Source organism: Ammodytes marinus, assembly GCF_949987685.1.
Source record: "Ammodytes marinus genome assembly, chromosome: 15".
Taxonomy (NCBI): Eukaryota; Metazoa; Chordata; class Actinopteri; order Uranoscopiformes; family Ammodytidae; genus Ammodytes; species Ammodytes marinus.
Genome location: NC_137219.1, coordinates 4,953,637 through 4,979,589, shown reverse-complemented (window position 1 = coordinate 4,979,589; position 25,953 = coordinate 4,953,637). Strand labels below are relative to the sequence as shown.

The window sequence follows — 25,953 nt, the reverse complement described above, 5'->3', positions numbered from 1 at the left end:
ACACAACCTCTTTTTTTTCTGTCACAATACCTCACAGAGCTCCTTCTGTCATCTTCTTCTTCTACTGTTATCAAACTGAGCAGCAAAAAGGGCATTCTCTTCCTGTATTCATTCCAGTGAACAAGAGCTCTCTGGTGGACAGCCAATAAACAACGTGAATCACTGCTACATGTTTTATTTCCTCACAACACAAACAACTCTTTCTATAGGATTTTTTCAAGTCTTCTTGATACTGATAGTACTGTACCCTCACTCCCAACTTCACTGTTTTTAATCACTTATTTTTGTGAATAAAACTAAAACCTGCTGGACTTTTCTGTGGGCCTCGAGAATCAGTCAAAACGTTTTATATAGATAGCGCTCCCTTGTGGACAAACTCAGGCTTATTTTGTCCATCTCAGCTCCAACCAACAGGACCCACCACCACCACCAGTGCCCCAACAACTGTCCAGTCTTTCAGCTCTGCATGTGGATGGATGAGATTCAAGAACTAAACTGTGGAGCTGACCATTTTTTTATTTTATTTTTTTTTACTTTTAACAACCGACGTTTCAAGGTTCAAATATGGATTTGAAAAAATATGGCTAATGGGTTGTGGACTGCAGCTTTTTTGTGATTTTTTTTCTTCTTTTTCTTATTTAGGCTTTGTTCAAATGAGTGTACTGCATTTTTAACCATTTTAACCAAATAAATAAATGTGTAGTTATTGGTTTGACTGCGTTATACCAGTAGATTTGATGTGAAACTGTGGTATTTTGTTGTTTTTTAACATTAAATGTGCTTTGTCCTGAATATTTTCTTTTGCTATTGTGACACATAAGGATTCAATTAAAAGGTGGAGTCAGTGATTCTGAAGATCGCTTGATACCCTTTGTTTACATACCAGTTTACAGAGCAACAAAAGTTCTCCAGAATCGCAGACTCCACCTTTAAAATCAGTCTACAAATCAAATCAAGGCAACACATAGAAGACACAAAACTGTTTTATGATGTTGCAACATTTTTTTTATTGTATTATCATCAACAATTATTGTAATTGCACTTTCATAAAAAATATCTCTTCACAACTTTGATAACAACTGAAAAACATGAAGAAACTCAGGAATGCCAGGTCAGAGGTGAAACTGCACGATTTCATTTAGTCATAAATAACAAACGGATGAGGCGCGTTTGGAAAATGGCGGCTGTGAGAACGTCAATATAAACTGGGCTGAGAACTAAATCTCTTTAAAAAGAGAGCCCAACCAAGAGAGCTGTAACCACACCAAAGTCTGCCAAAGAGAGCATCGGTTGGGCTTTTTTCAAAATGGTTAAAATTGGTTGAATATGCCTTTTAAAACGACTTGGCATTGTGTTACCAACTTGTCTGCTTTTAGGGGGTGAGGTATGGCATGGGAGATGAATCCTAATTCTTCCCTTCAAGCTCCTCCATCGAACAACCTCCTCAAAACTTCCTTCACCTCCACACTTCATTTAGAAAACTATCCCTACTGTGGGAGATATTATAGCTCCACAGTCTGCTCGATGCCCCAAATATATGAAATAAATTCAAATTTTATTATAAAAAGCGTACTTCACACTCACTCATAGGAAAATAATACGGGGTTAAACCTCTCCGTAGACATTTAGGAAGAACAAACCTACACGGATAAACACATGTAGGAAGTAGGAACACACACACACACACAGACACACACACGCCAACAACACCACGCCTTGGTTTTGTTATCACCGCAAAATTTTTAAATTTCTTCAATGGCAACCTCAGGCCAAGTCACACAACACTGCACCAATGTCCCTCAATGCCTTCATATCACCGAGCAACAAAACAAAAATTTTAATTGAAAAAAGTGAAAACCCTAAACTGCAAACAAAACAAAAAAGGAGTTGTTAGAAACTAATTTTTTTTATATATAAAAAAAATAAAAACCAAACCAAAAATGAAATAAATTCTGTATCTCTTCAAAATAAATCGTGTCATTTTAAAAGAAATAACCACACGGATGAAATTGATCACGGAGACTACACTGTGAATTTCTAAAAAAAACCTCACATGACATTATGTCTGAGTGAGTAACTCAATTAAATAACTTAATTAAAGAAAAAGGAAAAAATAAACTCTAGGTTGCTCAAAATGACACACCACAACTGCACGACAACGATAAAAACATCTCTTAGCCCCATGCCATATGGTAGCCAACCAATCCACAAACTGAATATTGTTTATTTGGGTGCAGTTTCAACAGAACACATCATAACAAATCCGCCTCCGATACTGGCAACACTGAAGTTTCTTCAATAAAATTGAGTTTCTTTTTTCTTACTTTGGTCAGTGAAAAAGAGGAACTGCAGCGGTTTAGAAAGACATACGGAGAGAGGGGAAGGCGGGTTTTTTTTGTAGAACGTTAAAAAAAACGACAACAGCACAACCAACTCTCCGTTCACGATTGTATTATAGTTGGATTCCAACACCGAACATATAAGGATGGAGTCGTCAGGCTCGACAGGAGCGCTGCTAAGTTACTTGGGTCCCGAGAACATGCCCCCCCAATATGGGAGGTTAACAGAGGGTCAGGGGGGGTAAAGATAGCAGGATAGGGAAGAGGGCCAGGGAGAAACTAGGTTCCCTCCAGCAGCCCTTAAGGCTCCAGTTCAAACTCCTCGTCAAGGTGTTTCTTCATGTGCATTAGCATCCCCTGCAATACACAAAGAAATATACACGTTTTAGAACCTGAAGTCACTCCTTTTAATACTTTAAGGTGCACCGAGGAACTTTCAGTTTTTGTTCATTCTTGCACCCCCTTTGGACAAAAGCGGCAGTGTTTTTACTACGCCAACTGTCGTTCCTCCTGAGTGAGAGTACCCATGACAAAGGCATTAAGAAAAACTATATACGAATAGCATTCTTTGCACTGATGGTCTTGTTTGCTGTTACATGTCATTCATGATCATCAGAGTGAAAATTTTCAGAAAATATAAAAAAGTTCCTCGTAGCACCTTTAAATGATAGTAGACTCTTGGAATTTGTGGAGTAAAAAAAAAGTGTTTTATACCTGCTTTGAGTTGTTGCGAGCGCAGAAAAACTCTTCACAGTTTCTCCAGCGGCACTTGAGTGTCTGGACGTTGACGTTGGTGTGGTCGTGGATCAGATGCTCCTGCAGATGCTCCAACACCCCGAACACCAGCGGACAACCATGCCACTGTAAAACAAAAGTCAACTTTAAATCACTGGTAATCAGGGAGACATCTGTAGATCTAAATAGACTAGTTTGAGGTGTATTCGCTATGTGAAAGTTACTCATGGTGGTGTTGCAATAATAAGTAGGTGGGACATGACAAAGTTTAAAGAATAAGCTGTAGGAGAAAGATGGCTAGTGGGCTAACACCAGCAATACTGCACAACATTGCTCTTACTCTGCTGCTTGTTTTCATTTAAACAAAATAATAGTTTGAACCAGAGGTAAAAAATGTGTCTATAAGCAAATAGTGTTGCGTCTCATCCCGTTCCACATGTACATAATCATGATATATTGTCTTACCCAGCAGCGGTAGTTCTGCATCAGGTTCAGCTTGACGGCCTGAACGCTGCCGTCATAACAACCTGTGTAGATCTGAAACAAAGAGGAAAAAGGAAAATTAGTAAATGATTTATCTTTGAGCATCTGCTTTCCAACAAAACCTGTTCATACTGGATGACACATTACAGAAAAACATATCATATCTGGTTATAATCTTATCTCAATATGATTATTTTATATATGAACAATTCCTATATGCTGTATATATATTGTCTTGTTTTGCTAGCATTAAAACACTGTAACAAGCAGATTTCTCACCATGGTCTTGTGGATGGCCATGCACATGACCATGTCCTTGTGTCCACCGTAGACCTGCATCTGGTCGTGAGACTGTGGAGAGAAAAGAAAAACAAGTTGAAATTTTGGGTGTCTTTCTGTGACTTTTTCAACCAAATTCAAATGAGCAAATTTCAAATATAATTGCTTTAAGGATGCAGACCCATAGATCGTAGACGTGCACCAGTTTGTCCAAACAAGCGGTCACCATCACCTGGCCCAGGACGGCCACCACCGTGACGGCATGACTGTGGCCCTTATAGACCCGCACCACCTCCCCTGTCTGTGTAGGAAAGGAGAGAGAAAATACACATTAGGAAAAGAGGTTTCTCAAACATTTTTAATCTGAGTTCGATTGCATGTTGCATTTGGCTTCTCTTACAATGTTTTATTTTCACGCACTGGAATTAAACAACTTTGTGCCATCGGACCCTTATTGTGTATTGAGAGATAAACAGGAGGACTCACGTGGATGTTGTGTGCGTAGACACATTGATCACTGGAGCCACTGAAGACCAGGTCATTGACAACCTGAGAGAGAAAAAACAAGACGATTGAATATTTTAATATTATCTTGATAGGTAGGTAGGTAGATAGATAGGTAGGTAGGTAGGGATGGATGGATGGATGGATGGATGGATGGATGGATAGATGGATGGATGGATGGATAGATGGATAGATGGATGGATAGATGGATAGATGGATAGATGGATAGATAGATACTTTAATCAACAGCTCAGAGATTCAGCCTACCTTCATACAGAGTACAGTCTTGGTGTGCCCATCCAGCGTGCGCAGCAGCAGCCCGTTCTTTGCGTCTCTCACGGTGATGGTTTTGTCATATGAACCGACCAATAGGATCCTCCGCGCTCCCTCCTGTGACGAGGCCAGACAGCTCACCGCACGGGGGCCATGACACTCAAACACCTCCATCTGCTTGTTGGTCTAAACAAAATCAGAGCAAAACAAACAATGGAACTGATTAAAAATATGAAATTCAACATGCACACCGACCCACGCACGCACACACACACAGAAGGTCTGCCACTTTGATTTCACTATTGATTCATTAACTGGTTCCTTTCTCAGTGAATCAATTCATTTGTCTGTCTTCTACTGTAGCAGTGGTAAAGACTTGCAAATCTCTCACCTTGAGGTTAAAGGTCACCACTGTGCCGTTTCCCAGACCAGCGTACAGAACCTTCCAGCGACTGTGGAGGCAGAGGACTCGGTCTGGCATCTGGAACTGCTGCTCCAGCTCTCGCGTCTGTGGACAAGAACACAAATGAATTGACAGGAATTGACTATTTGAAAGAAAAAAAATTGTAAACATATTTTTTATTTATAAAACTGTCCAGTTATAATATTAATAAATTGTATACCCAACAAATCCTATATAATCAATTATTGGTGTCATTTTTCAACAATCGAAGATTTGTGTATTCACCTTGAGATTGTAACAGCGGATGATCTGATCACTGGAGCCAGTGTAAAGGCGATGTTGCAGCGAGGGAGCGGCGGACACAAACAGGCAGCTGACTTTAGAGCTGTGACCCTCGAACACGCCCACACATTTATGACTCTGAAACAACAAATAATACAATTTTGAATATGAGACAAATACAGAAGCAGAAAAAGGTTCTTCATCAATTCAACATCATGTAGAGAATTCAATTCATTACTACGTGCAATTAGTACTTTTAACTTCTATATCATGTTTAAAAGTTATAAAGGAGATATTATGGTCACTGTTATGTGCAGTACTAGTACTTTAATGTGCAATATGACTTGTCACCATCACAAAGTTATATAATATTTCTATGAGGCACTGCTTCTTTGCATTTACAATACAATACAATATTAAAAAAAAAAAGTTTACACTTGTATTTCTTAAAGGTGCAGTGTGTAATATGACATCATCAAGAAAGTTCTACAAAGTTCGAGAATGCAACACCCCCTGGGTAACCCCAACCCTTTCGAATAATAACAGAAGCTACAGTGGCCTTCAAGGACAAGAACAATTCTAAATTTTAAACAATGCACCTGATGGCATTCCAACTATGACACTTTCAAGATGGCGGCACTAGGCAGGCCTTGGTCCAAAATATGCAGAAATATGGACATATATGAGACCCTTTCTAAGGGAGAAAATAATAATAAAAAAAAAAAATCAGCACTCAGCAATCATATGCACTAAATTAAATGTACTTATGGATATTATAATTACTTTCTACAAAATCTGCTAGGAAATAAAACCCAAAATTCTACACACTGCAGGTTTAATAAATCTTTGTATACTTTAGATTTTAGAGTTCACCTACTATCTTATCTTAAAAAGCAAATCTTATCATAGGCAAGGCAAGGCAACTTTATTTATATAGCACAATTCAGACACAAGGCCATTCAAAGTGCTTTACAGGGGCAAGATTAAAATACACAATACACATTAGAAAAGCGAATTAATAAAACATTTAAAAGCGAATGAATAACATTTAAAAATTACAGGTTAAAATGGAAACAGAAAAGTCTTCAGACTTGATTTAAAAGAGCTGAGAGTTGCAGCAGACCTCAAGTTCTCTGGGAGTCTGTTCCAGAGATTTGGTGCATAAAAACTAAACGCTGCTTCTCCTTGTATAGTCCTAACTCTGGGGAGTGTAAGTAAACCTGTCCCAGACGACCTAAGGGCTCTGGACGGCTCATAACGTGTCAGCAGATCGGTAATATATTTTGGCCCTAGACCATTTAGGGCTTTATAAACTAACATTAATATTTTGAAATCAATTCTTTGAGTGACAGGAAGCCAGTGTAAAGACCTCAGAACTGGGGTGATGTGATCCAATTTTTTGGTCCTGGTGAGTACTCGAGCAGCAGCGTTCTGAATTAGCTGAAGCTGTCTGATAGATTTTTTATATATATTATTTTATATATCATATATCAACACCCACCACTAAGTCGAAGGCTTTGACAGTGCGGTCTCCAGAGCAGGTGTACAGCAGCCCGTTGTGGATCTGCATGGCGTTCACTGCCTCCTGGTGGCCTTCAAACACGCCCTCAGTGGGCAAATCATTATCACTGTGCTCGTGGTCAGTAGACGCATCTGTGAAACAAGAAATACACACATGAGCATGAGCACAAATACAAAGAGTTCTATAAACTCTCTCCTAAAAATCTCAAATACACAGAATCTAGTTCATCTATATGCAGTAAATGTCACCTGTGGGTCATCAAAGTGCCTAATTTAAAAAGTGTCCAATGAATTTCCCAAGGAGTGTGAACATTGCACTGAGGTGGCAGACCACCAGCGGTCAATATGCTTCAGGTTTAAATATATACACATTCACAGAAAGCTGTGTCCGTTCATCGCCACGCTCTCATCGTAACTGAAAGTCATCTAACAGCTCTATGAATATCTTGCCCATAAAAAGTACTTTGGGCCACTCCGCAGTCTATTTTAACCCGGTGAAAGAGCAAGGCAATTCTAATTCGGGTTCCTACGAACACAGTGCGATTTTTATCTTTGGCTATGGATTCAAACATCGAGACCACTACTGCTGTCTCACAATTTCTTCAACTTTCCAAAATGTGTGTGTAAAATACTATGAATGTCTATCTAGGAGACATTGTCTAAAAATGTGTGCCCATATCAACACATTGAAATTATTTACGACGCAGTTTGAACAGAGACAGACATAACTCCTGACCTGACTGATTATATGAATTATTCTCCAGAGGTGAACATACCTGATGAAGTCTTCACCGTGTTGGGCAATGTGGTAGGGAAAGGCATGTCACTGTGGGGGAGAAAAGGAGGAAATGATGTGTGATTTGCTTCTTTTTATTATCTAAACACCATAGAAAAGATCATAACTGCAGTCTAATAAAAGCAGTTAGAAATTCTGGTTCTGTGTAAAAAAAAAAGTGCATTACTTTTAATTGCATTTTTTTTGTGATTTATACATTACTAAAGTGCATAATATTCATTATTGATTAAGTACCTTATTGGCTCTTACATACATCATCATTCTCAAATTATACTTCCAATTATTCTCTTGTTCTGGAGTTTTTCAGGATTATGAACAACTCCAGTGTGATGCTGTTGAAAGCTCCACAACAAGTGAAAGGTGGAACTTGAGTTAAGTTTCAAAGGCTGTTTCTAAAAAGGTGAACACTCACCTCTCAGAGGATCTACAAATGTCCATGTCGCTGGTGGAGGAGACCTCGTTGCAGGCCAGTCTCTGCTGAAGCTCCGGTCTGGAGATGTGGGGGATCTGTGCTGGTGGTGAGGCTAAAACCTGGGCGTCTATGTGGGACTCCATACAAGCTGTAGTGACCTCCATGCTTTCCTCAGAATCCAAATGCACTGTTAGTTCAGTGGGGGCCAACGGGGGAAGCTCCGACATTTTTTTTTTGGAGGGCTTTCTAACCCTGGCGATTGGACACAGTTGCCTAGAGGCATCGTCCACTCCTTCCATTATGATGTCACCCTCTCGATCGTCCGTAGGTTGGGTGGACGTGCTGACCTGAGAGCTGCCACTGGGTCTCCTGCGTGGGCGGAGCCACCTTGGTTTTGAAATCTCACCATCAACCTCAGTGTCACTGCTTTCAAACTGCTCTGTGCCTTGGGCCTTTTTCAATACTTTCCTCTTCTTGAGCTTTCTCACACGCTTTCCACTACGAAGTTCACCTGGAGAGGGCGGTAGACTCAGTGTTGAGGGGACAGATGGTTGCTCAAATGAATGAGTAGCTGCACAAGCAACAACGCCCCCGACCTCAGAGCCCCTCCTGCTAGGCGACAGAAGCTTTATGGAACTTTTTGAGTCCGGGGTGAGAGAGTTTCTTGTTGCCTGAATGGACTTCTCCATTGTATCAACCTGTGCTGATAAGCTTTCTTTGCAGTCAGCGGGCTCGACAAAGTTCTCCCAGTGATGGTCTGTGTTGGGTTGGTGCAGCTCGGGATTTCTTTCAGGAGATGGTTGGAGGTTAAGGGAAGGGTCTGCAAGAGTTTCAGATGCACCTGGATCCCAAAATATCAAATGTTATGTCATGAACGCTGAACAGAAGTTGAAAGTAATTTTTGGAGCTAGTTCTTTATTCTCCATTAAAGCTATTGAGTGTAACTTAAAAAACAAATGGGGGGCATTTTTAATGCTTTATTTACTATTTCATCCATAGGCTGAGTGGAGGTACTAACCTGAAAGCTCCCACTGGGTCTCATGAGTGGGTGAAGCCACCTTGCCAAAGTTCTCCCAACGATGGTCTGTGTTGGTTTGGTGCAGCTCAGGATTTTCTTCAGGAGATGGTCGGAAGTCAAGGGAAGGGTCTGCAAGAACTCCAGATGCACCTGGATCAAAAGGACATCAAATGTTATTGCCATGAACGCTGAACAGAAATGAATAAAGGACTCTTTTGAGCATTTTCTCTATTCTCCCTTAGCGATTCTGGATTTCCTCTGAATCTAAGTTCACCGTTAGATCAGTGGGGGCCATCTGGGGAAGCTCTACCATGTCTTGGGAGAGCTGGACTTGTAATTCATAAACTTGTTGGTGTCGCTCTCTCTATCATCCCTAGGCTGAGTGGAGGTACTGACCTGAGAGCTGCCACTGGTTCTCCTTTGGTAAAGCCACCTTTTCAAAGTTCTCCCAGTGATGGTCAGTGTTAGTTTGGTGCAGCTTGGGCTTTCTTTCAGGAGATGGCCGGAAGTTAAGGGAAGGTTCTGCAAGAGTTTCACATGCTCCTGGATCAGAAGACATTACACATTATTGTCATGAACACTTTTTGAGCATTTTCTCTATTTTCCCTCAAGTGTCTGACACAAGTGGCAAAAACCCACAATTGTCTATTAATGTGTATAACATTCTAAACATTGTCAATGATTTTGTATCAGGCATCAAATGTAGTTACCTGGTGGAGAGGCTGCAGGAGGAGGGGGGCCAGGCAGCGCTGGAGTGGTGCTGTGAGCGCAGTGGTTTATAATGTCCACAGGGTCTGGCTCTGAGCTGACATGGACCGGCGACTGAGGCTCCTCCTTGATGACTATAGGCATGAATGGATGGCTGGAGGAGGGAGGGGAGGCGGGGTGGGCAGGAGGACTGGGACTGGGGGCCGCGGCAGTGTACGTTACAGAGGGAAGGGCAGCGGTAGAGGGGGGCATGTGTGGGACTTCAGCTTCTACTGAATCCATCTTTTCTTCTTTCAGTTTGATCTGAGGTGCTTCCTCCATACAACTACCTGTAGAAAAATGTCACGGTTTGTGTCAGTTTCAGTTGTGTTTACTGTGGTTGTCATGGGTTACTCTGGGACAACAGCCACAAATGTGATGTACTGTTTGTGTGTTTTGACACTACAACTTCAAAATCTCACATTTTTCATTAAATCTCAAATGAAGTCATTGGTAGTAAAAGTGACAATTTATTGTATATAAACTAATGTATTTCATAACTACATGTCCTTACCTTGCATTCCTTTTAGTAGCTCTATGCGCTTGTTTCTCAGTGTGCTCATCTCTCCAGTCATCTTCATAAAAGAAAAATACATACACGAGCCGTCAGAAAATGAAAAACGTCCACTTGTAAAATAATTAACTCTTTGTAGTATACATTTCATTTTTTACCTGCTGTTTCACCACCATGAGGCGCTGCACCTCCATGTATGCGGCCTCCAGTGCGGCCCGGGCCTGGATGAGGCTGGTGTCCACCGTCTGCAGGGTGCGACTCAGCTCGTCCTCCCGCAGAGACACAGCCAGCAGCTGGTCAATCTGGGAACGCTCTGCACAGAGAGACAAAAGATACTTATGAATCGTCGGTGGAGTTTTGTGGAGTCTTTGTGATCTTAATTCAGCTTGATTTCAATTGTATCGAAATAAAATCATTCATTTACGTTAGCTTAAAGTGTAAATGTATGTAATATGCTACATACAAATGCTACATACAAACACATATTTGACTGTCATAAAACGATAATATAATTGTAAACATGATTCCATTAAGACAACTGAACTCAGAGATACTGACCTTTTTTGGATTTGACCTTCCTTCTTTTGTTATTGTGTTCCAGGCTGGACGTCTCTGCACTTGGGACATCCTACAAGGAAGAAAGACACAAGTCACATTCTGCTTCTTAGCGTTTCATTCGAGTGGTTGGAGCGCATAAACGACACTAGTAAGATCTGAAGATGCCGGTATAGGCAACGTATACTTGGAATACCACCTCAAGCGTGCCTAAAGATTTTTGCGAATTAGTTTTTTTCTTTCTTATAAAATGTATCTTTTCCATCACCATTTTCTGATACGATACCTCAAAATGTGCATAAAAGCATAGTGATGTAAATCCAGCTACTTTCTCCTTCACTCACCCCAGTTGCTCTTCGCCTCTTCCCTGTTCCTTGGGCGTCGCACTGCTCCGTCCCCGAACTGTCCCCGAGCACCGAATCCGACCGCTGGAGGGCCTTCACTGTCGCAGAGGTCAGTGTGTCCGGCTGCTTCTGCTTCTGTGCTTTAGCCTCAAACTGACCCAGCATCTGCTCCACCTCTTGCTGGCACTGAGTATCCTTCTTCTCTTGGGTGAATTTGGCATTGGGAGAGATGGAGGATCTGTGCTGCTCTGTCTTGAAGGTTTCTCTTAGAGGCGTCTCCTTTGACGCTTGGGATGTAAACATGGAGTGGGTTATTGTCGGGGCGATGCTGCTCTCTGATAACGAGCGTTTTCGGGAAGAACCGGAAGCCGAGACGTCCATCAAGGCCTCCCATTGGATACCTTCCAGAACGGGAATCTCTTCCTCCTCCTGGCTGTGGTCTTCCTGTTCGCATTGCACCATCTCAATCCCAAACCTGGAGGACAGTAGACAGAGAAGACATAAAATGAGCTCACCAAAAATAACATTAAAAAAAGAAAGGGCTGCCCGCGACTCTTCTCAGTCGAATCGGATCTGCTTGTTCAGTATAGAAATAGTGTTACTATTTGTCAATCAGAAATGTGCATTGGAGTTATTTATATATTTTTTTCCTTCTATCTACACAAAGAAAATGGCAAATCACTGAAAACAGAGCATTCAGGAAACACCATCCAGGGTGGAGATCTTTTGAAAACTCAGTTTTGTCTGCATGCGTTTAGGGGTGCACCATAAACTAATGATGGCGGGTTGTCAGTTTGTTTTCATCTGTTAGGTACTGTTGTGGCTTAATTGTAAATAAAAATAACCCAACAGCACAACTTCAAGAATATACGTCGACTGCGTGGCATCCAACCTATGATTCTAATCATCGACTTTCAGCGGGGCATCCTTAAACAATATATCATGTCAATCTCTAAATGTAAGATCAGAACTTTACCTTGGCATGCCTTTGCCTTTGTCCTGCTTCTTCCGGACCTCCTGATAGACCTGATCCCAGTTCACGTTGCGTCGAGACCCGGAGGAACTGATGAGCTGGCGCACGGTCGGTTTAAGGCCCGAATCCTTTTCACTGTCGCTTCTCTTCGACTCGCTCACGTTTCTCACTCGTCTGGCGATGTTCAGGTTTGGCTCGTGGCTGCCTGGTTTACTCTTGGAGCTGATGTGTTTGGTGAGGTCACGTTTTAAGACAGGAGGCAGGTCAGGTTTGGATAGAGCTGATGTATTTGACCCATCCAAGGCCATCTGTGCTTCAACACTTCTGGAGGTGTCACTCTCTGAGCTCTGCCCAGCTTCCACTGCTTGCATGGCTTCCTCAGGGGCCACAGGGAATATTTCCTTCACCACTTTACTCCTGCCCTCCTCTTCTTCCCTGGTTGAAGCTGCCGGTTCGGAGCTTTCCATGGTAGACGTGCTAACCTGCAGTGATTGTAGAAACTGGCTACTGTCTGAAGATTGCAATTGTGGCTTTTCTGGCCTAACTAAGTCAGGTAAATTTAGTTTAGCTGCATTCTGCTTACAGCTGTTTTCTTTGTTCACCCCAATCTGACTCTGTTGATGATCCTTCTGCTGCTGCTCCTCCACAATGTGCAAAGCCATCTCCAGCCTGTTGTTTCTGGAGCTATCTAAAGAGTCCCTCTTTTCCCACACAATTTGTCTGGCTTTCTTTAGCATTTCTGGGAGCTGACGTTCTTGCCTGGATTTAAGCGGGCCAATAGTTGTTGGAGCCACGGACCTGACTCCACTCTGCTTTGATGTGGTTGATTTTGATTGTGCGGGCACTTGACTTGGGGAGGTCTTACTGCTGGGTTGAGCTCCACCCAAAAGTGAGGAAGTCTTCCAATCTTTCTGTGGCGATGGCTTTTTCGTTTTCTGATTGGAAGGGTTCGATGATGTAGAGTCCTGGCGTTCATCTTTATGACAACTGCTGTCTCTACTGCCGCTGCTACTCCTCTCTGTAGGTTTGGCCTTGGGGCTTGTTTTATGCTTCCCTTTCTCCTCAACACATTGTTTACTACTCGACTGCACTGGTTTCTGTTCGGGTCGGGACTGTCTGTTCGAGGCACTGGTTTCTGGAGCCTTGTTTTGTTTCTGGGGTTTGGGGACTGTTGGGTATTTCTCTAATGAGTTCGATGGGTTGGTATCTTTATGGGGTACAGATTCAACACCTTTTGAGACTGGATATGGTGACCAGCGACAAGTCTTGTCCAGCTTTGGATTGCTACCGAAGGTCTTGGAGCTCTTATTAGTGTTGTGGTCAGGTTCTGCTGTTTGTCCCTCCCCATTCTGAAGCCGTTCTGCCTGCTGAACTCCTTGAATAATGCCCTTGTTTTGGTTAAGAGCCTGGGTATAAAAACTTGGAAAAGTTAAATGGGCAGGAGGTTCCCCTAAAAGGCTCGACCGGCCCCTTTGTGGGTACTGGGAAATATTGTTTCGGCCATAGATTCCGTTACTACTGCCCCCGTTGCTGAGCCAAGGCAGTCGATTTGGTTGGTTGCCAAATAATGCAGCCTGATCACACTGCCTATTGCCGGAACGATCCTGGTTGTGCAAGCTCCCACCCGAGAGCTCTGCAGAAGACCATTTGTAAAGGTTGGGGGGCTCCTGAGCATGCCAGGTGGCACTCTTTCCCTGGTTACTGTTGTGCCAGGGCCGGGCCCCCTGTTCTCTGGCATTATACCGGCTGTTGCCCCTGTACCAAGAGGTTTGGTGATTGGATCCATTGATTGTCTGTGATGGCTGTTGCCAAGCACCGTCACGCCGGTAATGCTCCTTGGCTTCTTGTAACCTCTTCTGGAACTCTTCCTTTTTCTTCCGTTCCTCTTCTTCTTTTGCTACTTTTGCAGCAGCAGCCTCCTTGTCTTTTCTACAAACCAAAGACAGTTAATCTTAGAAAATATCCATTCATAATGAAATTTTGTTAATGATATTCGGACATAGGAAAGCTCTTGGGTCAGTCTTGAGAAAACCAAGTATCAGAGCTACAATGTCTACAACAAATGTGATTAATTACAAAAGTAATCAAAGAAGTTAACTCTCAAAAAAAAAAAAAAAGTTTATATTCACAATGGATTGCAGGACTCCTTATATGTGAAAGTAGCACCTGACTGTGCCATCACCATTGAGCTCTATAGAAATGTAACATCTTTAAGCTCTTTGTTATGGTTTTCCAACAACTAACTTTACTATTTTGGTTCACTCTCACTGCGCTCAAACCAAGTCTTTCTAGCCACAGAAGGCTTCCATTTCTCATGAATGAATGGAAAGATGTGTAAAAAACTATTATTTGCAAGCAATTTTTCCAAATAACTTGAAAGATGGTTGAAAAAGTCAAATGTGTTTTCACAGCTTGTTTCTACTGCCTCAAGTAGCCACAATGTATTAATGCAAGTTTAAGACTCCTTGTCTGCAAGAGAAAACTGACCAAAAATCATTACAGAAACAGTGGAATCTGTTTAACGAGATCTAAAAAAGTCTCCACAGCAACCACATCTCTTGGCTCACTGTCAGGTAAAAGATCTATCATGTGACAAGCTGAAGGTTGAAAGCCAGCTTTTGCCTTGTTTTTTACATTCTTATAATTTAAATGATATATCAAAAGAAAATTTGAATTTATTTCACAATTCAATGTATTTATTTATTTCACAGGGCTGATGTGAAGGTTTCAGTCTGTTTTACAATTCCTAAAGGGCAGCAAACTTGTCTGAACTTTGTGTATGCCGTCACGCTTTTTATTAAGGCTGCAGACCTGACATACGACTCCAGCCGCAGCTCAACTTGAAGCTGCAGCTAAAACAGGCCCGTGAGCACCATGGAGCAAAATATGACTATACATGGTGTATGTACACACAAACGAGAGCTTGTGAGCTATCAGTTAGCATTGCATTTGTTGTTAAATCATAACCATAACGTTATAAACATAGACCAGAATTGTAATGTTTCTGCAAAATATTGCAATGGAAATGTTGCCCTCTATAAGTTGTATAAACTGCAGGGTTTCAAATGCAATTAACAAACAAACCTGAAATATAAAAAATAACCATTTTCTTATATTTGCAACACAAATAATTAAATAAAAACAGTTTATCATAAGCATTGAAGAATGCAAAAAGTATTTTTTTTCACACATACTTAATCTGTGTATATACTCTGGAAATACTCCAACTTTTTTGTTGTTGTTTTAAAGCAACACTGTCAACTATTTTTCCCAACCTAAACCCTATAATATTTTGAATAATAAAAAGTGAAATAGCAAAACGGTCTTACCTGATCTGTTCTTTTCTCTTCTCAATCAGTTCCACCAAAGCCTGATCGAAGTAGTCCTCATCGAGGTCGTTCACAGAATGCTTTAGTTCCGCAGCCTCCACATTCTGCTTGTGCGAGGGGCTGGAAATGTGACTGGCGTAATCGGTGAGACTAACCACCGTTACCTTGCACACCCTGCACTCGTGTCCGCAGTCCCTGGGGAGGGAAGGCGAGAGCGGGCGTTCAATCGTTCCTTCAGGCATTGCTCTGATACGGTCTGGTCTGCTTTAGTTTTCTTGTCTATAGAGCCTCCAACAACAACAACTGGCTCTATGTTCTGTTTCTTAAAAGTCAAAATAAAATCAGGAGAGGAGAATACTCAACAATCCTTAAAAAAAGATAGCTCGTCCAAATTCTCTAGTTTGTCACAGATCAGGAGGTAAGCTAACTTGTAATTTTCCCTTGTTAAAAAATATATGATTCTTCCTGATCTTGATTTTTTCCTTTCCTCATTCCCTCATCGTCGGCAATAGGAGCAGACGGGCTTTAATTTAGCCGTTTATGTCCAGCCGTGGAGCACAGCACCGGGGCGCGTGGAGAGGGGGGAGCGAGGCACGGTGGCTCTCTTCAGCCTAGTGCGCTTCCATGATGGTGTCCGCTGCGCTCTGAGACTCTACAGAAGGCAATGTCTGTTTTTGACCGCTAACTTTTTTCTCTCAAGAGCCAGGACCCAGCCCCCCACCCTACCCATCCAGGCCAGCATGTGTTACAGGCCTTAGCATCCTGCTGCCCAACCCCATGTAAAGCCTGTGTAACTGGAGCCCCCTGCAGCTGCTAGTAGCCTCCACTTCAAAACCTCTCCCAACTATTCCATCCTGTGACTCTTGATAAGAGGGTAGTGACTTTGCCTTCTCAATTTCTTTTTCAAATCTGTGTCATGGCCCGCTGCCATTCTCTGACCTCTCGTGCCAGTTGGCATCTCCTTACCAATGACACAGGGATACGTTTTAATTTTGATATGTATCGTCTTGTAAATCTTTTCTTATTTTTCTTCTCTCTGCTTGAACCGCATTATTTTTTTTGTGCATGGCCCTTGGGTCTCTGTCTCTTATTATCCTGCATTAGCTTTGTCTATCAAAGCATAATAGCATAAAAATAATATACAAAAAAAAATTACATTTATTTCTCAGCTGCAGTCGTACATGCAAACTCAAATTTTAATGATGAATTTATTTGCAGGAATCACACAAACCACATATAGCACTGTATCAAACTGCAGCTTTGTAAATTAGCTATCCCGATTGCAATGTACTCGTTTGAAGAAAAAACAATCATACTTCCAAAACTTAGGACATCATACACATTTACCCGACCATCAGTTCAAAATATGGCATCTTTGCATTTCAATGTTTACATGAAATCCCAGTAACTTAGCAACAACACCAGCCCTTAACTTGGTATTTGCTCCAGTCTAGATCCTTCCAACGCAGCGACAGGCCGCATACCTTTAGTAATCTACATGGCCGTCACGAGATAGCCAGTTGCCTTCTATCGGTCATGCCTGTTGTTCCGGCGAGATTGTGTCTAAATATATGTGCCACGGTCGAGACAGCTGCCCCTATATCAACTGGCCGGATAACCCTGAGGAACACGTGCCAACGTACTGTACCGCATGACCCAAATATATTTGGATAAAACTCTTCAAACTAATTTAAAGCTTTCATTTGAATACTAGTACATTTACAAATTCTGTATTGAATTTTTGAAGTCCAAACTATAATAGTAATAATTTCTTCATCAATTTCTAAATATTAACGTGATATTAAAGTAATTTAGATACCTGGCCTTGTGGTGTATTTTTGGAGAAGTGCAACAACAACTCACCGGCCTTTGACCTTCTCCAGCTCTCGGTGGTGCAGCATACTTCTAATATGCTCATCCATCTCCTGCAAAAGATACACATTGACCATGAAGCTTTTCTGTTTAGGCATCCAAACTTGTCAATTTCCTGCAACCTTTACTTGTTTAATTGTTTAATTAAAATGTATTGATCACCTAAAGGGGGAATTTAGATGCACAGTAGAACACTGACCACCATTGAAAAATAAATTCATTTTCTCAAATAAAATAAAATAAAAAGATTTTAAATCAAAATGTGAATAGAGTAGATCATGTATGAGGGTGAATTACCTGCTTGGAGGCGTGGACTGTTTCACAGAGGATGCACTTTCTGTCTCTCGCCATCTTGAACACGAGTTGAAATCAGCCCATTACTGTCAATAAAGAGAACATATTAGAGAAAAAACACTCATCAATCACAGCTTACATAGGGACACACACAGCAACACAACTTTTGAATTATAAGTATATTATATGGGTGGTGTGGTTTACTTTAGTTGGATATGGCGTTCAAAAAAAATCGAAATATCAGAAATATGTACGTGCAGTGTGCTGTATGTTTGTAGCAAAGCTATAGAAACAACTCAGATTTGTCTAAGCAACACAGTAGAGGGAGCTCAAGACAAAGCTCATTTTCTCTTAACAACAACACCTACTGTAACTATTCACAACATGCCCCAGTGCCACGGCCCTAATGCCAGTACAGAGTTCAGCCTGGACATTGGTCTAATTCCAATCTGCTGAATGAGCAACTCTCCGGCCAGCAGCAGCAGCAGGACATGGCAGCAGAATGCATCGGGGAGCTATGTCTGGACTAGTTTGACGTTCACAATCAGAGTGGGGAACTTGAGCCGGACACAAGTCAAAAGGGGGGGGATACTTCGCGCCTGTGGCTACGCTACCATCACCTCCCAAAATGCAACTGATCATGTGGAGAACTTAAATGTCACTGGGGCATAGATGTTGGGGATAAATAAAAGTCTTGAAGCAATATCTCTCTTCTTCGTAATAGCTTTGATGCTCTCTTTAACAAAACGATAATAGATAAATCAATCAAAATGTGTTCTAGTCCTTATGTACAGAAAAATGATGCCTCAAAGTGCTGTACAAAGAAAACATCCCTGTATATTTTTAATTTGGAAATGTAAGTTTAAAATCAAATAGCAGTCGATACAAGAATCAGATGAGGTTTATTGCCAACTACGTTCACACATAGTAGGAATTTGCCGTGGGCTGCTGGTGCATAAAAATAAACTAACAGTAAACATAAGTCAAGTCGAATAATACTAAATATTAAATATAAATATTAAATGTGAATTATGGAGTAAAAAATATATATTAAAAGAGAGGGATGTGCAGTTATAGTAATTCAAGATAAAGAGCTGCGCAATTTTGCAGAGTGATACTATTGTGCAAATGATCCCTGTTGCCAGGATTTTGGTTCAGGACGGTGCAGGATGAGATCTCTTTTATTGCCATTTAGCAATAATATGTAAAGCATGAACAAAATATTCTTTACATGCTTTAAAGCCAAGGACAAAACATTAATTACAAAAAGGAAAAATTGGCACTCTAGCCTTCCTATGGCCAACTTCCAACCAGGCTCTTATGGGGATATTGATTGGCTAAGAACAATTCAAGGAAGTGCAACACTTGGCGTGGTAGAAAACGATCATTACAAGATTGACATTGTGGCAAGGTTGGATTTCAACAAACAAACAACTCAAGATTCTAGAACATAAAACTAAGTGTCATAAACTAAGCTAACTTGCTCAAAACATGTATGCTTCAGACAAAAGTAAGACAACAGACCTTGTTTCAAACTTTCCATGTTCCTAGGTTAAACTTTAACACACACACACACACCGAGTGACTCAAAGTTCAAACAGACAAGTTTTATATAGAATCAATCTCATAACAACTTTACGAAATGCCTTTGTCACCATCTCTTTCCACTCCCAAAGCACCAGAGGGCAGTTATTTATAATAACAGTATGATCAGTGGGTCATATTCACCTCTCAGCCACAGAATCTCTAGAGGGCCGCACCAAGGACAAAATACAAGATACTAAATTCATATTAAACACTGATACTAGCTGCTGATGCACCAGAGGGTAAAATGTTTGATACAGGATTACACTATGGTACAATCTGCAAAGTGTTACATTAACAAACCCTTGTCCTTTCTGTCTGCACACTGTGATGATTTGGACATTTTTGATTACTTTTCTCACTCCTGCACTTCTATTTAAATAGATAGTTGCACATATTGTTCCTTTGATAACGTTTTCTATGATATACTTTGACATGCCTTTACTTTTTGTTCTCTATGGTTTTCTGTGTGCACCTACACACCACTGCAAATTCCTTGTTTGTGTGAATGTACCTTACAATAAGCCTGTTTCTGGTTAATTTAGCAAATATTCAATACCCATAGTTTGTTTTCCCTCTGTTCGCTTTAAGAGTGAATAGATTTATTTGAAGGTAGATATAGAAAAGTGACTTCAGGTTTTTAAGTTAATAAGCAATGGACGATACAGAAAACAAAGACACAATAAAAGCACGTCTGTTTGTCTGTCTTTCTGAAGAAGTTTTCACTACAACTGGCTTGTTTTGTTATCTTGCTAACAGCTACAGTAATGTAGAAACACAAGTTGCATAAAATGTGAACATCTAAGTCAAACTTAGTCAACTGTTGCACAAACACCTACTTTAAACATATACAACAGTTAAAACCACCTTATGATTAACGTACTGATTCAAGGGATGGGTTCTTCATTGTTGTTAGCCTAGATGTAGCTAGCTGATCAGTTATATTTGAGAGCAAATATCCGTTTCGAGAAAATAAAATGGTATTTTAACACACAGAAAACATCCACAAACTTACGAACTATGACCCCGGATAGAAAACACGTTATTCTGACGTGTTAAATAAGAACAATAACGTAGTTAGCTAGATAGTAGCTTTGCCTCCTAGCAACAGCATGCTAAACAGCGACACCAACGTTACATCAATGATATAGTTCATATATTAAGCAATGAGGGGGTTACAGCTAAGACATATTGTCCGTAAGAAGTGTAAATAGTGAGACATGTGTGCTGTGTACCTTTATAACATCCAAAATGTGCGGCACTACTGCATTCTCTCCTCCACCGCTGAAGCTAACAACAACATCCTGCTGCTCGACCCCACAGACTGCAAACAAGTCGCGGTGCGTTCAAGAAACACCGCCGTGCAGGAACAACGATCACTGGGTTTCAGGGTTATTGAAACTTAACAGTTTCATTACATTGGAGGATAGCCTACTACCACAAGCCTGTTTTCTTATATGCTATATGATTGGGTTTTGATGTTATATGTTGCACATTAGCCACCAGTTTGTAAATACTGCCATACTGAAACAATAAAGAGAGCTTTTGGTGGAGCTGATGGCGTAATTAATTTTGTTTCAACTTGTTTGGCAATGGCTTGAATGTAACCCATTCATTTATATGATAAAGTTACGCACTTAACTTTAAGAAAGTACACATATTTATTTCTTCTTTAACTGTACAGCTTTAATGACTCAATTCAGACATAAAAATATATTTTTATTCTCCCGAATTTTCTCAAAACCTGGTGTGCACTTGTGATACAAAATTGAACAAAAACACAATTAAAACATTAATTCAAGTAAGGTGTAACAGCAAAGGAAGACACTGGTTTACATTATGTTGAAATCATGTAAAAACAACAGCAGTAAGACAAACTTCGGCCCGGAACGATTCAGCTTAAAAACTACAAAAAATACACAACAGATCACTCTGATGGAAGAAAAGCAGTCCACGACAATCCCTGTAGAGTTGTGAATATAATTATAACGCTTTCTGACATGGAAATGGAGAGCACAAACATACAATACTCGATAATATTCCCTTCAGAATAAGATTACACATAATGCAACATTTTGACCAAAGTTCACATTATTTTTAATTTTACACCAGAAACAGCCACAGCTTTAAACAAATCCCTTAAAAGCTCTCAAACCATAACCAACATTTTAACTGTCTCAGCAACATTTTCTTTTCACTTGTGTACAAAAACTGCATTTCCAGGAACGTTTAAGTGAATATTTGTGAAATACATCTTATTTTGAAATGCAACAACAACAACAAAATTCACAAAATTCTTCTCAAACTGACAATTTTTTAGGAAATGATAAATCGAGCAGTAATATTCAGGTATCACCATCTGCTATGTTATGGATAAACATTCCTTAGTGCTGATCATTCCTAACCAGTGATTACAAATTGGGTGCAAGTTGTGAGTGACCTAAAAAAAACACACACACAATTGTGTCAAAATAAAATCAATAACTTGGAGAATTTGGATCCTGTGCGATTGTGTCAGCAGTACAGTTATCTGTGATGGGGTTCATCTCCCGTTCTTTGTTCCTCAAGTGCCTCTTCCGCATCCTGATGATCCAATGAATCGTGAGTTTGGCAAAGTTAGTGGCTTTAAAGAGGGCCATGAAGACGCCGCAGAGAATGGCTACGGAGCTCCAGGGGTTCGCAGTAACGACCTGTTTGAGAAAGGAAAAAAGTCAGCTATTCTAGAGATTGTCAAAATCAGTGAATATCTCCCGATGATCTTCTACCTGTCAATACCTAGGCTCTGTAAAGTGTATGTCAACAAAACGGGACCACTGTAGCTAGCAACATGCCCGTTGACACAGAGCCTAGGCTGTGTTTTAACACTGGATTTTTTTTTTTGCAATGCACACACACATTACAGACAAGTGGCGGATCGTGAGGAGATATTCCCTGATTTTGACAACACATATTCTCCAGAGTCGCTGACTCCACCTCTAACGTCTTATGACACACAATATGGCGGATCAATTCTGAAGACGAGAAAAACTCACCACTCTGATTTCTTGCATATAAGGATCCCGCCATTCAAAGACAACAAAGAAGAGCTGGTTGGTTTGCTCTGGTTCTGGCCTTTTGTCATTGAATTTCACCACGCCAGACTGGAAAATCATAGTTGAAGTTAATGCACTGAAAGTACATTTTCATCATGTATTGTATGTGTGCATTTGGTTGGGCTTGAATACCTCTTGGCGAAACTCGACGGCTTCGGCGATTCTCCCGGACGTCGTCACCAAAGACATCTTGACCCAGGTTCTGAATCCTCCAGAGAAGGTCCACGTGGAGTAGTTCCTCTCACAGTCCCTCATAAACTCTGATGTATTTGCACTAGAGAGTCAGAAAACAACACAGATAAGACAGAGGTCAAAAAAGCAAATGCATCAATCACTCTTTGTTTCAAAAGGCATGAAGCAGCAGAATTACATTTAAGTTCTATGTAGGTCACATATCTGTTTACTTCATTGACGTTTAAGTGATACAATCAATTTCCCCTGTGTAAAGATCAAGCTGTGTTGTGAGCCTCTGTCTCACCAGAGTGTATGATAAACAAGACAGAACAACAGGATCAATACTACTTACCTCTCGGTCAAGTCACTAAACTTGGAAAAGAGCATGTAGGTGATGTCGCTGAAGTCCTCTTCTGTTTCGTTACGACTGAACTGCATGAAGATCAACTCTTTGTTTCTGACGTCAGACGGCCCACGGACCACCATGGCTTTTTTCTGGGATAAATTGAGGTAAAGGGTTAGTTTCATAAGACAAAAAGTGGGTCCAAGTATATCATGATGTTCAGAATTGTTTTGTATTTGCTTTAATTCATGTCTAGTAGTCATTTTAATGGCCGACCTCCGTTTGGTTGGTAAACGGCCCAACGTAAGTCACGTTTTTAAACACACAGTCTCCGTCCTGATGTGTGCCCGGGTTCACTAAAGGTGGGATGTGGTCATGGAGGTGATGTTTGCAGCTCAGCAGCTCAGCTCTGCCAGGGAACAGAGCTATGCCTGCAAAAAGAAGAAATGAATTGTAATATTAAAAAGTAATATTAATAGAAGTTAATGGTATAAATAATATTATAAGACTTTATTTATATAGCAGCTTTTATACAATAAATGTGGCTCAAAGTAATAATGGATCATTATATATATTGCAACTTCAATAAAGTAACAAGCTATTATTTATGATTGAGCTTATTATTGTGTTAAGCAACCTGTTATCGTGAGAAAACTAAAACTTTTTTTCGAGATCACCGAACAATTGAGGAAACAATCTAATGTGTTCACTTGTTCTCTCCACATAACAACAAAACTTACTCATGATCTTGAGATTATGGCATTTAATATTCTAAGTAATAAGAGCAAAGAAAAAAAGTTTGTTTTCTTGAGATCACTAGATAGCTCACCAGTTATTACAAGAAAGGCATGACAAAAGCATTAAAAGATACTGTAGTTGCAAGTACAGTCTTTCTCAGCTTCCATATGTCCTTAAATAAAGGATCTGTTTATTATTCCATGGTTTCAAGTGATCTAGCAAATGACTATCTAGCCCTATTTATGACCTCTGTTTTTTGTTTTTTTTTACAAACCTGGGGGTGAAAACGAGTCCACTTCTTTATAGGTGACGGACATGACGGGGTTGTTGAGTTGATTCAGAAACTCAGAGATGGTCTGATAGGCCAGGAACACGGCCACCGCAGTCAGCATTACGTAGAAGAAGATCAGCACCACATTGAAGACATTCTTCACGCAGAGTTTACTGAACCTCACCGGAGGACTGAAGCCCTCTGTTATGATAAGAAAGGCAGGTCAATGTCCCTCTCATAGCCCGAGAGATTGCATTTACGGTTGGTTGTACTAATTGTCAAATTATTTACATAGCATGTAATAACTATGCATAAGCAGGACCTTCATAGGACACTTTAAAAAGGTACAGTTTGTAATATTGGAGTATTAAGCAGCATCAAGTGGTGAGATTATGGATTGCAAGGCTCCATGTCTACCACTCACATTTGTAGAATTGACAGACGCTACAGTGCCCCACCCCCCCCCCCCCCCCCCCCCACACACACACACACACACACACACACACACACACACACACACACACACACACACACACACACACACACACACACACACACACACACACACACACACACACACACACACACACACACACACACACACACACACACACACACACACACACACACACACACACACACACGATTATCACCTTGTGAGATTCTGCCGTCCAGCTCCTCAGGTTCCTGGTCTTCAATGGCATGACCAAATAATCCTGGAGACTGTGTGTCACCTTCATCATCATCATCGTTGAACTATGAGGTTAAAAAGAAGTTAAATGAAATATTGGAGAACAGTAATGTAAAAAAAACTGTTGTAAACATCTCAAAAAGATAGAAATGAAGACATATTTATCTTTTGATCCATTGAGACTTGCTTTTTTCTTGCTGTAAAAATGGCATGTGTTATCCCTTGTTCCATATTTTACATACAAATACTTTTTTTGGGGGGGGGGGGGAGTGCACTAGCAATATGAGGCACTTAAACCCACCTGTAGGAATGTTCTTGAAGGTTTACCTACTTCAATTTATGAATGGTTGGCTTTAAACATCTAATCAATTATTCCTTAAACAGTATTGACCAGTGCAGTATAGTTAAGAAATTTAGAGAAGTCAAAAGTATATTATCTCAAGTGCCAGTACTACAAACCAGCAATACAATGAATAAATTCAATGTATTTATGACTGGGAGTATTTGATGTATTAGTAGCCTAGTATGTAGGCCTACACAATCTAGAAATAGGAATAAGTAATAACAAAATATGTAAAACATTTTGGCTGGCATAAATGTCTCTACAATATAAATAGTTCAGGAAACAGCAACGTTATACCACAATAACAATTGAGTAACTTGTACAGTTACATATTAATTTTAAAGCAGACATTATGTTTGGCGTTGGGGTTACAGTTGATGACCATGCAGACTGAAAGAAAAGCATGCAGTCAGCTGATGTCATGTCGGTGTCACATGATGTCCAATCAGCTCTTCATGTCACCTGGGAGATATACCGAACAAACATTTTTACAAACATACAAAACAACAGACACGCGCGCATATAGGCTACACACGCACGCACACACACACACACACACACACACACACACACACACACAAACAGAGGAGGAAGTTGTAACCTTATCATACCTCTCTGTATGACCGGGAGGGTTCTTTCCTTAACATTCCTCTACACTTCTTCGAGTGACACAAAATAAAAACCTCTCTCCCCCTCTCTCTCGCTCTTTCTGCTATTTGTCCAGAGTCTGAAAACTACTTTTACTGAATAACAGAGGCATATTTAAGGACATAAACTTGCCCATAAGCCCGTGTTCAAGTCCCAGTTTTTCCACTCTCGCACCAACAGGCGTTGACACAGGCCCATCCCATGATAGTAAGTCGCCCAAAGGCCGCAGTCCAATAGTAAACCGTGTCTCCTTCACGTTCCCTTGTTTACTTTCCTTCTTTCCTTATTTGCTACCTAGTGCTGCCTTTTAGGGGCTTATTTTATCTGAATAGTCAAGGCTTCCACCTCAAAGGTCATAAACATTTAAGCAAAGCAAAAAACATTTTTAATTTGCTA

The 25,953-nt window shown here is 40.7% G+C and overlaps 2 protein-coding genes across 2 annotated transcripts; both read right to left on the bottom strand.

Moving 5' to 3' along the window:
• Positions 1–1,044: 1,044 nt before the first annotated feature.
• znf106a (zinc finger protein 106a) lies at positions 1,045–20,571 on the bottom strand. The gene is made up of 24 exons (XM_080042592.1): positions 20,493–20,571; positions 17,677–17,759; positions 17,371–17,432; positions 15,508–15,702; positions 12,182–14,107; positions 11,206–11,680; positions 10,865–10,934; positions 10,465–10,619; positions 10,307–10,367; positions 9,756–10,082; positions 9,442–9,588; positions 9,046–9,195; positions 8,028–8,868; positions 7,596–7,645; positions 6,800–6,951; positions 5,302–5,436; positions 5,005–5,121; positions 4,608–4,799; positions 4,323–4,385; positions 4,018–4,137; positions 3,837–3,908; positions 3,540–3,611; positions 3,054–3,200; positions 1,045–2,696 (listed from the first exon to the last, which is right to left on the bottom strand). The coding sequence occupies exons 2-24, from the start codon at positions 17,728–17,730 to the stop codon at positions 2,640–2,642; spliced, it is 5,640 nt and encodes a 1,879-aa protein (XP_079898718.1). The 5' UTR covers positions 17,731–17,759; positions 20,493–20,571; the 3' UTR covers positions 1,045–2,639.
• Positions 20,572–21,019: 448 nt separating this feature from the next.
• Positions 21,020–25,717, bottom strand: pacc1 (proton activated chloride channel 1). Its single transcript, XM_080042936.1, has 8 exons — positions 25,521–25,717; positions 24,529–24,631; positions 23,879–24,076; positions 23,143–23,297; positions 22,876–23,018; positions 22,482–22,623; positions 22,290–22,397; positions 21,020–21,947 (listed from the first exon to the last, which is right to left on the bottom strand). Exons 1-8 carry the CDS (start codon positions 25,554–25,556, stop codon positions 21,735–21,737), a joined length of 1,098 nt encoding a protein of 365 aa, XP_079899062.1. The 5' UTR covers positions 25,557–25,717; the 3' UTR covers positions 21,020–21,734.
• Between the last annotated feature and the right edge of the window lie 236 nt (positions 25,718–25,953).